The sequence below is a fragment of the Camarhynchus parvulus genome, chromosome 7 (assembly GCF_901933205.1).
Source record: "Camarhynchus parvulus chromosome 7, STF_HiC, whole genome shotgun sequence".
In the NCBI taxonomy this organism is placed as follows: domain Eukaryota; kingdom Metazoa; phylum Chordata; class Aves; order Passeriformes; family Thraupidae; genus Camarhynchus; species Camarhynchus parvulus.
This window is the reverse complement of record NC_044577.1, coordinates 509074-525573: the sequence shown is the minus strand read 5'-3', so window position 1 is coordinate 525573 and position 16500 is coordinate 509074. Positions and strand designations below refer to the sequence as shown.

General features: G+C 49.7%; 1 protein-coding gene across 5 annotated transcripts in view; it reads right to left on the bottom strand.

Annotated features, from left to right (window-relative positions):
• The window catches only part of HDAC4 (histone deacetylase 4), a 179413-nt gene that overhangs the window by 85211 nt on the left and 77702 nt on the right, over positions 1 to 16500 (bottom strand). For all 5 annotated transcript variants that reach the window (XM_030951789.1, XM_030951792.1, XM_030951791.1 and 2 more), the window contains exon 4: positions 1036 to 1280. In XM_030951789.1, coding sequence (XP_030807649.1) covers positions 1036 to 1280 — 245 coding nt within the window. The remainder of the gene's footprint in view (positions 1 to 1035; positions 1281 to 16500) is intronic.

The window sequence follows — 16500 nt, the reverse complement described above, 5'->3', positions numbered from 1 at the left end:
GAGCTGGGATGGGGCTTGTCCCGGATTGCCAGGTAAATTGTATTTCATTTGCCATCTGTATGGCAGTTGTCTTCTGTTAAGTGGGCAGTTTTCCTTATCTCTTCCACAAGTGGGGGGACATCTGCTGATAACAGGCCATTGAATGTCCCTGCATGGCTGATAAGAACTACTGCATCCCATTGGGAGATGTGAGCCCAGAGGGAGGAGACAAGCATTCCTAACTGGATATAATCTGGAGATTCTGGAACACCAGCATGGCTTCTGCACTGGATTTCCCAGAGGAACAGCAGCTGCCTCCTCTTCCACTGGATCTTCAGAGGAAGACTGCACCCTTTTCTACAGGATCCCTGCTCCAGCAGAACCACCCCTGACACTCCAGGAGGACTGCAGCCACAATTCCAATGGGACTGCTGCCAACACCCTGACCCACAGGGTGTCATGTTGTGTTCTGACTCTGTCAGTGTTGTTTTAGTTCACTGCATTTATTTTATCTTTTTATTTTCTTCCCTATTAAAGAACTGTTATTCCTGCTCCCGTATTTTTGCCTGAGAGCCCCTTAATTTCAAATTCATAGCAATTCAGAGGGAGGGGGTTGACATTTTCCATTTCAGGGAGGCTCTGCCTTCCTTAGCAGGCACCTGTCTTTCCAAACCAAGACAGGGCTGCAGCCCCAGGAGAGGCTGAGGGAGCAGGGAAAGGGGCTCAGCCTGGAGAAAAGGAGGCTCAGGGGGGACCTTCTGGCACCCTGAGAGGAGGGTGGAGAGCAAGGACAAGACAAAACAGCCTCGAGCCGTGCCAGGGAAAGTTCAGACTGGAGATCAGGGACAATATCTTCCCTGATCAGTTGCCAGGTGTTGGAACAGGTTCCCCAGGGCAGTGGTAGACTCACCACACCTGGCGTTGCTCAGAAGCTGTGCGGGATGGAGCACTTGCGGACCATGGTGGTGCTGCTGGGTTGGTGGTTGGAATGGATGATCCTGGAATGTTTTACCAACCTCAACAATTCCCCAACCCCCTCATCCCCAACCCCCTTACCTTGATGTGCTCGTGCAGCTGTGCCTCATGCTGCCGAGAAAGCTGCTCGTGCTGCCGCTGGAACTCCGCGATCAGGATCTGCCTCTGGATCTGCTGCTTCTGCTTGAGGGCCAGCAGCTCCTGCTGCAGCTGCTGCTCCCGCAGCGTGGGCTCCGTCACTGGCATGGAGAACTGGTGGTCCAGCCGCAGGTCCATGGGCACCGAGGTGGGCGCCACTTGCAAGGGCAGGGCTGTGCTCACGTCAACTGCGGGGAGAGCACGAGAGCGCGGTCAGCGTGCTCCTCATCCAGCAAAGGATGGAGCAGCCGGGGCCTGGATCAAGAGCAGCGCCGTGAAATTCACACCATTCCCTTAGGGGTAACCAGGGACTACAGGAATTCAGGGATCAACAAGTTTTCCACCAGGCAGCACCTCCTACAAACCCCTGTGTTTGCAACAAGCAAAGAGCATCGTGTGTGACCCATCTGTGCCTCCCAAACACACACACAGCTCTGTTCCACTCATCCAGCACCACTGAAATGAGGAGCATAAAGAGTAATCTGAGACTTCACAGAAAGGATTAATCCTGACTTGTCATGGATGAACTGACGGACTGCCGTGCTCAGGAACATGAGGCTCTCCCTTTAAGAAACTCATGCAAAAACCACAATGTGTTGTATAATAAATCCCAAACTGGTTTGGCTTGGGAGGGACCTCAAAGCCCATCCAGTGCCACCCCTGCCATGGGCAGGGACACCTTCCAGTGTCCTAGGTGGCTCCAAGCCCTGCCCAGCCTGGCCTTGGACACTGGGCCTGCCCACCCTCCCAGGAAACAGTTCCTTCCCAATATCCCATCCATCCCTGCCCTCTGGCAGTGACAAGCCACAACTCTCCCTTTGCAATAACTGAACACAGCTTGTTTCTCCTAAAAAAAAATAAATTGCCGCCACACCATGAATGACTAAAAATCTTCTGAATTCCACCTGAGTGACAGTTCTGCCTTTCATGGATATTCTGTATTAGCAACATTTGCTCACTCTCTCTCTCTCTCTCTCTCTATCTCCAGGGCAATCCCTCAATAACTCTGCTGAGAGCTTTGAATGAACATCATTTACAGGATAACAAAGGCTAATCCCTCAGAAACACTGAGCTTCAGCAAAACTGGAAAATAAAGGTAGGGTTGTTTTTTTTTTTCTCCATATCCCCTGTCAGGACATTAATTTTATCCATCCCAGGGAGAGAGTTTTCATAGGGTTTTTCTTCCCAAATATTCTCATGGAGGAGAAGTCCAGGAGCATGTTCACCCCTCCCTGTACCCAGCTCAGCCAGGGAGAAGGAGAAAGAGGAGGAGGAGGAGACTTTCTTTTTTTGATGGAAACATTTTCGGCAAAAGGTCACATTACTGGAAGTGTTGCTATTTTTCAACCCACAAGCTCTCCCCTCCACTTCCCTATTGTTTTCCTTCCTGTGGCCTTTTCTCTGCTCCCCTCCCTCTCCCCAGCAGGACCACAGCGAGATTCCTTGCCATGGATTGATGCCCAAGCCACAACCACGGATTGTGGGGAGAGCAGCACACTCTGACCCAGAGATAAGCACTCAAACTCACCTTAACACTGTGTTTGAGGTCTCTAGGGAGACCTCAGAGCTCCTTCCAGGGCCTGAAGGGGCTCCAGGAGAGCTGGAGAGGGACTGGGGACAAGGCATGGAGGGACAGGACACAGGGGGGAATGGTTTTTAACTGATAGAGAGCGTAGATAGATGGGATATTGTGAATTGGGAATTGTTCCCTGGGAGGGTGGGGAGGCCCTGGCACTGCCCAGAGCAGCTGGGGCTGCCCCTGGATCCCTAGAAGTGTCCAAGGCCAGGCTGGACAGGGCTTGCAGCCACCTGGGATAGTGGAAGGTGTCCCTGCCCATGGGGGAGTGGATGAGCTTAAGGTCCCTCCAAGCCCAACCATTCTGGGATCCCATGCATTCCCCTTGTCCTGTCCCTGCCCCCAGTCCCTCTCCAGCTCTCCTGAAGCCCCTTCAGGCCCTGGAAGGAGCTCTGAGCTCTCCCTGGAGCCTTCTCTTCTCCAGGCTGAACACCCCCAAGCCTCCCAAGCATGCAAAACTCAACCCAGTTTCAGGCAGAAGGAACACCCTACCCCTTGTGACTGTGCCTTGAGATCCATTCCTCCCACTTTACTCCCCAAAAAGGAGCCTTAAATCGCCATTCCCTGCTGGAAAACAATCCTAAGAAAACTTGCCCAGTCTCCCATTTCCCATGCAATGGGAGTCCTGCCCCCACAGCTGCAAGGATGAGGACCACAATTCCCATTCAGGGCTGCGGCAGAGGCTGCGTCATCCCTGACTCTCGGCTATTTCAGGCTCCAAAATTCCCCTCTTTGCCCCGCCGCGAGCCGCTGACCCCAGAGCCCTGGCGAGCCCCAGCCAGCCCTCCCTGCTCAATGAACACAGCCCCACAACAAAAACCTGCCTGTGCTGCAGGAGGGTTTGATGGGACACTCGAAAATTGCTTTTCTAGGCCCTGCCTGCAGAAGGCACGAGCACAATCGGAGCCGTGACGCGAGCCAAGGCACAAAGACGACATTCAGGGCTGCCATGAGAAATGCCAAAGCCATGAATTAGGAGACAAGATCCTGATTATGAATAACAAACTATCTCACGGTCTCTCCCTGCTTTTATTTCTTCCCTGTAGGAGCAGAAAACCATCAATCTTTAAATTTCTTTTTTTCCCCCTCACCCTTGGCATATAGGGAATTATTTTTCTCCTGTGGTCAAGTTAGCCTGATTTTAATTCCATGGCCATGTTACAATGATTTTTATACTAAGTTAGAGCCATTCTGCTGGTGTTTCCCTTCCCAAATAAATAAAACATGGCTGTACATCAAAGCCTGCTTGCATGCTGCACGTTAATTAAGACCTAAAGCACTTCAGTCCCCCTCAGCTGCTGCTGGAGATTGGAAATTTGACATCTCTCAGCTGGTCCGTAACACACTGAGGGGAATGACCCAAACACAGGGAAATGAAGTGACAATCTCTGACCTGAAAGCAAAGTGAACTTTCTACAAAAAGTATTTAATCATGGAATCACAGGATGGACTGGCTTGGCAGGAGCCTTAAAGTCATCCCATTCCACCCCCTGCCATGGGCAGGGACACCTTCCACTAGCCCAAGGTGCTCCAAGCCCCAGTGTCCAGCCTGGCCTTGGGCACTTCCAGGGATCCAGGGGCAGCCACAGCTGCTCTGGGCAGTGCCAGGGCCTGCCCACCCTGCCAGGGAACAATTCCTCATTCCCAATCTCCCATCCAGCCCTGCCCTCTGGCAGTGGGAGCCATTCCCTGTGCCCTGTCCCTCCATGCCTTGTCCCCAGTCCCTCTCCAGCTCTCCTGGAGCCCCTTTGGGTGCTCTGAGCTCTCCCTGGAGCCTTCTCCTCTCCAGGTGAGCACCCCCAGCTCTGCCAGCCTGGCTCCACTGGAAAAATTAAAAACATTTCACATAATGACATTACATTTCACGTAAGACATTATCAGGGGACTTTGTATGTGTAGATTCTCCCACACTGCAAAATGGAAAATAACTTCTCCATAAGTCCCAAGTGTTTAGGAAGGGATTAGGGGAAGGTGACACTAAATCTGTGAATACACTTTTCAATAAAACCAACAGTAATAATTGAATTTTCTTTCTCTGATACAGCATTTTCATGCTGGTTTTTAAATGGAAATACAGGTTTGAGTCCTGAAAGCACATTAAAATGTTAAATCAAAAATTCAGTATGAGATGCACCAAACGAATATTTAAATTAAAACCTTGTTTCAGCATAACCTTTACTTAAGGTTAATTTAAAAAATATTCACAGAATCCCAGAACCACAGAGGGGTTTTTTTGGAAGGGACCTTAAAGACCACCACATCCCAGCCCCCTGCCATGGGCAGGGACACTTTCCACTAGACACAAAACTGAAGGTTTTTTATATCAAATGCTGCTGCCAAAATTACTCTTTCCTTTTTTTTTTTCCTTGATCTTATACTTTTTTTAAATTAAATTTAAGCAGCACAGAAAACTGCCTCTCACATCTGAAATCCAACATCACCTTCAAAGGGGAAGCGCAGGAAATGCTTTCCCCGAGCTCTCCCTCCCTGCGGCACAGAGCGAGTCCTGCTGAACACAAACAGCTCCTTCCCAGTTCCTCTTTCTGCAACAACTCCCTTTGGAGAAGGGAAAGAAATCCCATCAACCTCCCCAAACCTGCTGCAAAACCCTGGGGAATGAGAGTCAAGGCTGGAGGAAGAAATCAGCTCCCACTCCAGGACACATCCCACCTGCCCACGGCAGAGCAAGCCTGTGAGATTCCCAAAATCCCAAGAAAAGAGCATTCCAACCTCTTCTAGTGACTCTCCAATGCCTGGTGCCCTCCCAAATCACTGCCCTCCAGGAATGAGATGATCCTGGTGGTTGACACTCCCCAGCCAGGGCTTTCCAGAGCCCATGGACTCAGCTTCTCCCTCTCTCCCATCCTTTCCGGGCCGGGGCTTTATTCCCAGCTAATGAGTTTGGTTTTTAATTACTGCAGTGCCAGCCGTGCCCTGGGGCCAGGCTCTGCCAAGAGCAGCACATCAGCCTTTGGGCACCCACAAAAAGCAAGCACAAAGCCAGAGGATGTGCTCAGGATCCCAAACTCTTGGCTGCTGCCATCAGATCATCCCCATCCTGCTGAACCACCCAGTGGGATGCTGAGGAAGTGTGTGCATGGATCTCCCCCTCTCAGCACCACTTCCAGCTCTTTCATCCCCAGGGAAAAGCGAAAAAATCCTGTGTTTATTCCCTGACTTTATTCATCAGGGCTGTCCTCAGTGTCCAGCAACAGTTTTGGATTTTTAAATAATTCCCTGTGTTTTGAAAGACATTTAAACACCAAGTTGCTGCCGGCAGGAGTGCCTCGGGCATATGGGGAGCGTGATGCCTGCTCCGAATCCTCAAACGCCATTCCTATAACCCATCAGCTCAGTTTTCCTCCAGAACCAGCCTGGAAAGGAAGGTGAACAGCTACTGCTGACTCTGAGCACAGCCAAGGGAGCACTTGAGGTGGTTTATTCTGGCAGGAAGATGTGTGCCAGTCGAGCATCACTGGATTATTGTGAATTAAATCCATCCCCCCTCCCGGCAGTGGCTGGAGCTCCAGGATCCCCTCTGACCCAGGGATCCTTTTCCAGCAGGGCTCCCCCTCCCCAAATTGCTAAAACCCCCCGAAACACAGCGAGACGGTGAGATCAGAGCTATAAATAGCACTGAGCTGCTGCAGTATCTGACTGCAGTGCTGGATAAAAGCAGAGGATTTTGTGGGGAAGCGGAACGAAGCCGTGGCACAGCACCCTCAGAGCTGCTTCCATCTCCAGCACATGTCCCACCTAGGAGAAATTAATAGGAGAGGGGGGAACAACACACTACCAGCTTCACTCAATTCTGAATTTTTATTCTCTAGACAAGATTGTGCCAAGATGGACTGGAGGAACCCCAAACTTGTCCAAGAGCAGGTCACAGCAGGGCAGCTCCAGGACACCAACATCCCACTGAGCATCCCACGTGGGGGCAGGATGAGGGCACAGTCCTGCCCCTCTGTGGATCCACACCAAATTAAAGAACTATCACAGATTTATGGCATGGCCTGGGTTGGAAGGAGCCTTAAAAATCATCTGGTTCCAAACCCCTGCTGGGTGGGACAGAGGGAGGAAACAGTTCCTTCTGTTTCACTCAATTCTTACCTCTGTTATCCCATTCCCAAGGACCAGAATCCCAGGGAGGGTATTCTGGGCTGGAATTAGCCAACAAGCTTGAGCACCACAGCCCAGCTGGAGCCAAAGGCAGGTCAGCACCCTGGGAATTTTGGGACAGCCCAGGTGGGTGCTGCAAAGGCAGCCTGGATCCTGTCTGGGAGCACAAGCCGGGAGTAAACAGCAGCCGAGGTTTCCTACGAGCTCCACGCACGCTGCAGCTCGGCGAGGGCTGGAGTCACTCCCTGCTCAGGGAATATTTCCTGCTCTGTGAATGGGAACTGAAATTAATCATCCCATCAGCCATGGAAACACGTCGTGAGGCAGCACTCCGCAGGCAACAGATGGAGCTTTAAATGTCACTCACTCATTCATCGCAAGGAAACTTCTCCCTGATTACTATCGAGACCTGGAGACAGAAACAGGGTGCAGAGATTCTGGATTTCTGCATATCCAGCTCTCCTGAGCCTAATTCCTGCCCCAAACAGACCTCATTAGCATTTATTGGGAACCTACACAGAAATTTTATTCATGACAATAAGGAAGCCAAAACTTGAAGAGCAGACCACTTATCCTACTGTCTCCATCTTAGATTTAAAGCATTAAAAAATGTCTCCTCCCTTGAAGAGAAAGAAAACCCACCAAGCTACATCCACAAAAGACAGAAAACAACATTTTCCAGTAACATTTTCCAGTGTTTGCAAGGAATCCCAGAATGGCTTGGGCTAGAATGGATCAGAGTTTGGAAAATTATAAACTCCCATGGATAGATATCCAGGGGTATTTCCTTAATGAGAACATGGAGAGTTCAAGGCCAGCAGCAAACCTGTGATGGCACAGGCGTCTCCAACAGAGATGTCTCCAACAGATGAGCCTGTGCAGGACAGAGCAGCTCCAAAGGGAGACACTCCAGTTTTCTCCACCTCCTCTTCAACCATTATCCCACTTTATCTCCTTGCTGGTTTCATCAGTGACATCTCTAACAAATGAGTGTCTTGGATGGAGCCAGAGCTTTTTGAGAAATTAAAGATAATGGAATGAAAGGAGTTGGCTTGGACTATTTCTCATTTCAAACTTCACACAATTGTGGGAAACCTTTCCTGGCAGTTTCCTTGCATGGAGTGGATAAGCAAAATCCACTTGAGTTCCCACTGAAAAAGATCCCCATCTAAATAAATAACAAATAATGAAACAGGAAACAACAAAAATAAATGTTTAGCTCTTCTTAAAAGGCTCAGGAAGCTGTGGCTGTCCCTGGATCCTTGGAAGTGTCCAAGGCCAGGCTGGACAGGGCTTGGAGCCACCTGGGACAGTGGAAGGTGTCCCTGCCCATGGCAGGGGTGGGACTGGATGATGTTTAAAGTTCCTTCCACCCCAAATCATTCCAGGGTTCTGTGATTCCTGGGAACGTAATTTCACCTGCCTCTTTGCTTCAGGCATTACCCAGCAACTGAACCTCTTTGATCCATCTGTCTTGCTTTCAGAACAGGAAACTTCTCCCCTCAGCAGATCCCCAGGACAAAATGCAGAGCTGAAGGAAGCCCAGCTGCACTTCTGTAGAGACAAACCCACATGGATTTCTCACATGCTTCTCTCTAATCTCACTCTGAGCTTCCTTCAAGGGAAAATGACACTTTGGAGGAGAGAATTAGACATGGAAGAGATGGAGTGGGAGCCAGAAAGTCTCATTCTGAGATGACACATTAAAAACTTCCCATGAGAAAAAAAAATAAAAAATCGAACTCGTTGGGTCAGGATGGGGGAGTTGAGGAATTCCCAGTGAAGGTGGGGTTAGACAAACACCTGGACATTCCCACTGGTCCTCTGGAGTTTTCCCTGAAGCCTCCCAGGGGGTGAGCTCTCCAATGGCAGGAATAAAGCCAGCTGATGAGCTGGTGGCATGGCATGGTTTGGGCTCTAAGCCCATCCCATTCCATCTTGCCATGGGCAGGGACACCTCCCATCATCCCAGGCTGCTCCAAGCACCATCCAGCCTGGCCTTGGGCACTGCCAGGGATCCAGGGGCAGCCCCAGCTGCTCTGGGCAGTGCCAGGGCCTGCCCACCCTGCCAGGGAACAATTCCTAATTCCCAGTATCCCACCCATCCCTGCCCTCCCTCAGTCTAAGGCCATTACTCTTTCCCAAAAGGGAAAGTGAGACAAAATTCTGAGGGATTTCCTGTCCCATTGTATTTCAAACAGCAAATAAATGGTTCTTACTAGCAGGAGAGTGAGTTCATTTGTGTCACCAGCCAAGGGACTCCCAGCTGTCCAACAAGCCCCAAAATGTGCAACGCCATCTCCTCCATCATGACAAAAATAAAGCAGCAAAAGGAGTAGCTAAACAGCAAATTGCAATAGGAATGCTGTTCCACAGCTTTTGAAAACTCACAGATAGCTCAAAGGCTGTAGTTTGAAGTAGAAATCCAGACCATGGTGGAAGAGAAGCCCATCCAAATGGGCAAGAAGCCCACAGCTTCCTGTAGCCCCCTCTGGAAGGGCTTTACTTCCAAATAATGGATATATTGATATATCTGGATATACTCAGGTACCAGCTGCATTAGGACCAGGATGCCAGTTGTTGTCCATTCAATACAATGAAAATCCACATTAAAATACCAAAAAAAAAAATAGCCTTTTAAGAGAGTAGAGAAATTCAAGTAACCTCAACCCCTTCAAACCCCTGGACAGCACAGGGAAATGGCACTAAAACACTTTTTATTCTGGCAGAACAGGCAGGGCTTGCCCTACCTGGATGCACACACCTGGGCTAAGATTTCTCTTGAAAAACAGACATTTTCCTTTTTCCTCCCCCAAGCCTGAAGATGAGTTTTAACACAACAACACATCAGGTTAAACCCAGGTATGGTTGTGAAGAGTTTTGGATATTTCTCACAAGGAATCTCACTGGGATTCTCCATCTCTGCCCTGCTCTGCTGAGAGCCCACCTGCAGAGCTGCCTCCAGCTCTGGAACCCCCAGCATAAGAAGGATGTGAAGCTGCTGGAACAAGCCCAGAGGGTGCCAAAGGATGGAGCCAGGCTGGGAGAGCTGGGAGTGCTCATTTGGAGAGGAGAAGGCTCCAGGGAGAGCGCAGAGCCCCTTCCAGAGCTGGAGAGGGACTGGGGACAAGGCATGGAGGGACAGGACACAGGGAATGGCTCCCAGTGCCAGAGGGCAGGGCTGGATGAAATTCCTGGCTGGGGGCAGTGAGGCCCTGGCACAGGTGCCCAGAGCAGCTGTGGCTGCCCCTGGATCCCTTGGCAGTGCCCAAAGCCAGGTTGGATGGGGCTTGGAGCAGCCTGGGACAGTGGAAGTGGAGTGGCACTGGATGAGCTTTGAGGTTCCTTCCAACCCAAACCATTCTGTGATTCTGGGATTCTCTAAATGTTGTTTTTCAACTCATTTTAAACTTGCCTTCCTAAGGAACAAACACCCCCATCTTGAATGAACACAGAGAACAGCTTAATTTTGTCCCCAGGAGCTTCTAGACTCAAACCTCACTTCTTTTATGAGAAGCTCTGAGCTGGGTGGTCTCCTGCTGAGCATGGTGAGCAGCTTCCCAAACCACAACACACCTACACTGCATCTACTACAGCCCCCAGCAAGAGGGGAGCGAGTCCTCCCTCAGAAATTCTGAGAAATTCTGGATTATCTTGCTTAAAAATGGATCTTCAGCTGCGAAACTTGGACCTAATACAGGGTTTAGGGATTCTGGCAAATTCAATACTGGCTGCCTCTTTCAGTGGGAGGCTACAACTCTGCTCCAGCTCCGTTCAGGCACCAAACTTCCCTGCCAAGGAGTCGACTGCAGCCTGATCCTTCCACAAAAAGAAACAGGATGCTGTGAGAAGCCCGAAGGTGAGAGACATAAAGTATCTATATAAGGACGGAGCTCCTATACGTCCCCAAAATAACAGTGAGTCACTTTTCAGAGCACTGGGAGAAGATAAAAGACTCGGGGAAGGAGCTGAAGAGGGTTCAGGGATTCAGCTGACGAGGCTTAGGAGGACACCACGGACAAAAGGCACTTGGGAAGTTGGAGAAAGAGATGAAAAGGACATCCAGGCAGGAGGCAGGCTGAAGGGGAAGGCTTTTAAAAGCAAGTCTAAGGAGGTTAAACTGATTGAGTGAGAGAGAGATGGCAATGGCTTATCTGCTGCCTGCCTGAAGTACTACACACCCTGGGTATTAGCAATAAATGATGGAAATGGGACATCCAGGTTCACTTCAGCATTCCTGGCCAAAACACTGTGTAAAGAAGCTCCAAAGAGTACAGATAATCACTGCCAGAACCTTCTGTAGCTAAAACTTCTGCTTGATACACAGCTAATCCCTTCTCCACTGAGCAAACCACACCTTGCATTAACTGTATTTGACTTTCAGGGCACTTTAATGAAGCTCTGCACTCTGCAGGGTCATCCCTCAGGTTTAGGAGCCCATTCCTCCAAAAGACTACAGAAACAAGTCACTCTTCCAGGGAAAGCCAGACCAGCTGAAACATTCATAGAACAGAACACCATGAGTGAAAACACTGCCCAGAGCAGCTGCCCCATCCCTGGAAGTGTCCAAGGCTGGATGGGGCTTGTCCCATGGGCAGGGGACACCTTGCACCAGCCCAGGTTGCTGTATCCATATTTTCTATGTGAACCCCAGGCTATGCATCTCCCAAAGTTCCAGAAGCCCACAGGACAGGATGCCTTTGAAAGCCCCTCTGCCTTCCCAGCTGATCAACCCAAGGAGCCAACACAGGGAACAGCATTTCCAAAATGCCACTATTACCATTTTTTTGCATATGGAAAGGTCTTGCAAAGAGATGGATTCCTGCACATGCCTGTGTCAGACCACCCCTCTCAACAAGGGAGATAAGGAGCCAAACTCCAAGCGTGTTCAATCCTGCATCAGTGCTCCCAGCCCTAAATAAAGCTGCCTTCAATCACCACAGCCTAATCCTCCCCTGATTCCTCCTGTTTCCATGCCCGTGTTTCCACTTCACAGCTGACTTGCCTCAAGTTTGCTTCTCCAAGGGCAGCAGCCTTGAACTGCAGAGCCCTGCCTTGGCGGGGACCGTGAGACAGCCCCAGCTCCTGGCCACGGATCCCAGCCCTGGAGATTTCCTAAGGACCTCACTGTCCCTGCACAAGGTGCTCGGGGTCCAGAAGTGATGCCTGAGAAATGAGGGAGCTGTCAAAGCTGCAGGAGCTAGACGCTGAGGGGTTGGAGCGTGTCCAGGGCAGGGAACAGAGCTGGGAAGGGGATGGAGCCCCAGGAGAGGCTGAGGGAGCTGGGAAGGGGCTCAGCCTGGAGCAAAGGAGGCTCAGGGGGGCCCTTGTGGCTCTGCACAGCTCCTGACAGGAGGGGACAGCCGGGGCGGTTGGGGTCTGCTCCAGGGAACAGGGACAGGAGCAGAGGGAACGGCCTCAGGCTGGGCCAGGGCAGGAATCAGGAGAACTTTCTTCCCTGAAATGGTGGCCAGGCTTTGGAATGGGCTGCCCAGGGCAGTGGTGGAGCCACCAGCCCTGGCAGTGTTCAGAAGCCGTGTGGATGTGGCACCTGGGGACAGGATTGAGTGGTGGCAGTGCTGGGGGAGCAGGGGGACTCAGAAGGTGTTTTCCAGTTTTAGTGGTTCCATGATTCTGTCCTGTGTGAGGATGGATCCATGAGACACCAACAGACAGGAAGCTGGGGCAATTTTCAGAGGAAAATACCACAGGCTGTCCAGAGCAGTGCTGCTGGCCACAGGACACATCAGCAGAGGCAGTTTCAGACAATACCTTGTTTTACAGGTCCAACAGAACCAGACAAACCCAAGTAAACTGAGTCCCAAGGAGGAAGAAACAAGAGGCTGAAGCACATTTCAGTCACTTTGATCACCAGCGTGTTTTCAGAGGATGCAAAATTCATTCCTGACCTTACCCAAACTTTGACTTCCCCGTACGATCATCACTCTGTCAGAAATGCCATCTCGGTATTTTTAGGTGACAGTACATTTGTTTGTACTGTACATTTCTGGTGAGAAAACTTGTTATGTTTTGTAGGTCACTCGGTTTTACCATCTGCCTTGATTTCTGCTCAAGGGAAGTGTTGTTTCTGAAATCCTCAGTGCTGCACACAAACTGGGAGACGTCGGAACCAGCAGCAGCTTGGTTTTGCATCATCCCAGTGGAAATACAGAATTCTCCTGGAGAATGGGAAAAGGGCCAGCAAAATCTTGGGGGTGGTCAGTGGGAAGCCATTCCCCCTTGTCCTGTCACCCAGTGTCCTTGTAAAAAGTCCCTCTCCAGCTTTCCTGCAGGCCCAAAAGTTTGTAAATATTCTACAATGATCTTAATAAAAAATAAAAAATATAAAAAGCTTTTTGGTAAATGAAAGCTGAGGTGGGAGAGATCCTTCCCTGCCTCTCCTCCCACTGCCAGCCCATCTCAGATGCCTGAAGGAGCTTTACCACACTGACAGCGACGAAGTAAAGCACTGTGACAACTGTGCTGATCCTTGGGAAGGCAAACACAAAATTATTCAGTCAGGTCTTGGAATTCTATAACGGATTTGTCCTTGTTTTGACCATAATCTCACAAGTGATGCCAGCAGCAAACCCATCTGGCGCGTGTAAGACTAAATATCTGCTGCTCGTGGAGATCAGCCTCTCAAAATTAGCATTTCTGCCGAGATCTGGTTTGCATGGCTTAAAGAATAAACAAGTTCAGCTTCCTGTAAAATGCTGCACTCCTTCAGACTGCTCTGCCCAAGGAGTCTGGATTTGTTGACAGGTAAAGGAGATCCTGGAGTGATGCGCTGCAAAGAATCATGGAATGGTTTGGCTTGGAAAGGAAACCTGTCCTCAATACCTGCCATGCCCAGCCAGAGATGCACAGATCAGGATTTGAGATGTAAAGCAGCATTTGGGTAGAAACCAGCATAATATTTAATTCCAAGGCGTAAATAGCACCCTGAATTTTGTAACAGCTCCTCAGAAGCTGAAATTCACATCCTGTGCAAGAACGTCTTTTGTGGGATAAAGAGCAAAGTGCATTCTAAACTGCACAAAAACCTCATATCCACCATGCTCCAGGACTGTCTCAAACCCTAGCTAAAGCTGCTTTGAAAGGACTAGAATTTGTCTTAATATTATGGGGATTTTTAAACCACCTGTAATTTTCATTTGTCTGTCACCTCATGCACCTCACTTAAAAAGTCATTTTTCTCTTGTGGAAGAGAAGTGTGGTGTAGCTCCTGCACCAGCACCCTGACCAGCAGCAGGAACTTTGTTAGAACACGCAGCCAAATCTCTGCATTGAAGCCCAAACGATTTCCAAATAACACTGAAGAAATAATGAAACTAAAACACAAAGGAGAAGCATACAGACAACGTGGAAAAGCATACACTGTTAAGCCTTTTGGCAAAAGCCCATGAATATTTGAGTATATGAGTATTTACAAGCTGCAGGAACTTGGTGGGGCTTGGTGATGTACAGAGACAAGCTGCCAAGTGACTGCATTTTCCACTTCTCTGCTGCAAGGAGCCTTTTCCAACCCAGCAAACAGCAGCACCACTCCAAAGCTCCCCCTCTGTGCCCAGGAACACAATTTCTGCTGGAACTAAAGAGAAAACAGAGATTATCCAACAAATATGGGGGGTTTGGCATGTGAACAAACCCCACATTATTGACCCTGACAGTGAAAAGCTGGCACCTGTGAGTATTTGGGAAAGGGAGGGGGGAATGGGGTCTTGAATGACTGAAATCCCCTTCAGAGTGCATTAATGCACGTGTTCCTGTTGCATACAGGCAGAGATATAAAAGAAAGGCCTTATAAAATATGGTTTAGGCCCTGTTACTCCAGCTAAGCTAGCAGTTAGCTTGTGACTTCAACGTGAAAAATCCTAAGAATGAAAGCAGTTAGCACAACTGGTAAGAGAACCATTTGCACCTGTAACAAACAAGAAATGTGTCCTATGGGAATCAGTGACCAAAATATGTGAATTGACAAAAACCACAGAGATTTGACAGACAAACACCCTGGCCATTTACAGACCAATAAACTGAGTATCAGTGTATTGTTAGCCAGTCAGGCCTAGCACAGTGCCTCCTGAAATTTCCTATAAATATCAGCTTGGTGAATAAAGAATTGGCTTTTCCTGCATGGAGAAACTAATTCCCAGCTGTTTTACTGCAGCATGTTCCCAAACCAAGAGGAAGAGGAGTGTTCCTGGTGGCTCCCCAATGCCCTGCAGCACGGACAGAGGTGGAGCGGCTCCCCACGGGCACGCTGCACAGGGAACCAGATGAAGTTTCCTGGCTGCTCACCCAGGACACCTGATACTCGTGTCAACACAGCCAGCACCTTCCCTGTGTCACTCCTGTCCCTGATCAGCCTCGGGACACGGCCAGGTCGTGTGTCCAGAACCCAAACAGAAGTCAAACCTTTCCCTGCCATCCTGGAAAGGAAACTCTGGAGAATTCTAGAATTTCCTTCTCTGCAAGTTTAAGGACTACTCCATGCCAGTGTGGGGTCATCAAGGTAAAGTCCTCAAGGTCCCAAAAGCGATTTTTTTTTATTTTAAATCTATTAACTTATTTTTTAGTACCAGCCTTTCCTTCTGCCTTTTCCACAGTGTTATCTCCTAAGCCAATGGGCTTTGAACTCGTAAGGCTTTAGAGATTTTGTTACAGGGATGGGGGAGAGGGATCTGAGTTGTGTTTAGCACTAATTCAAGACATGATAAATCCCTGGGACAGGGATTATACAAGCATAATACAAATATATACACATATATGTACATATAGAAGCATATACAAATCCCTGTATCAGGGATTTACATGGAACGTGAAAGGAATTTTATTTTTTCCATCTGTAAAAAAGTTTGATACCTCCAAACACGGTAGGGTGTGGCTAGGGGTATTTTTTTCAATAATATTCCAGTTGTACTTTGCCAGCACAACATTTGGTTGAAGGTCAGGCCTGGTGTTTCCCAGCAGGAAAAGCTGGCAGCTTTTCAGACCCCACAGACTACCAAAGGCAGGACAGGGAGACAAGGAGCCGTTCCCTCTGGAACATCTGAGCTGCCTTTGAGGCCCAGAACATGATTTGTGAGGCTGAATGCACTCACACACACACAGTTCCACTGGAGGGGCAGCCTGGACACCATGGCCTGGCTGAGCTCCAGGGACAGAGCTGGGAGCTGCTCCCAACACCCTGATCCCACTACAAAGCCATTAAGCAGAAAGAGGGGCAGGGATGGATGGGATACTGGGGAGAAAATCTTCCCTGCGAGGGTGGAGAGGACTGGGATGGAATTCCCAAGAAGCTCTGTCTGCCCCTGGATCCCTGCAAGCGCCCAAGGGTTGGACTTTGGGGCTTGGAGCGGCCTGGGATAGAGGAAGGTGTCCCTGCCATGGCAGGGGTGGGATGGGATGAGCTTTGGGATCCCTGCCAAGCCAAACGCTCCTGGGATGCTGTGACTGCTGAGGATCCACTCGGTGTGCTGCTGAGTGCTGCAGGATCTACTCAGTGTGCTGCTGTGACTGCTGAGTGCTGCAGGATCCACTCACTGTGCTGCTGTGACTGCTGAGTGCTGCAGGATCCACTCAGTGTGCTGCTGGATGCTGTGACCCCTGAATCCTGCAGGGATCCACTCAGTGTGCTGCTGTGACTCCTGAATCCTGCAGGATCCACTCAGTGTGCTGCTGTGACTGCTGAGTGCCGCAGGATCCACTCA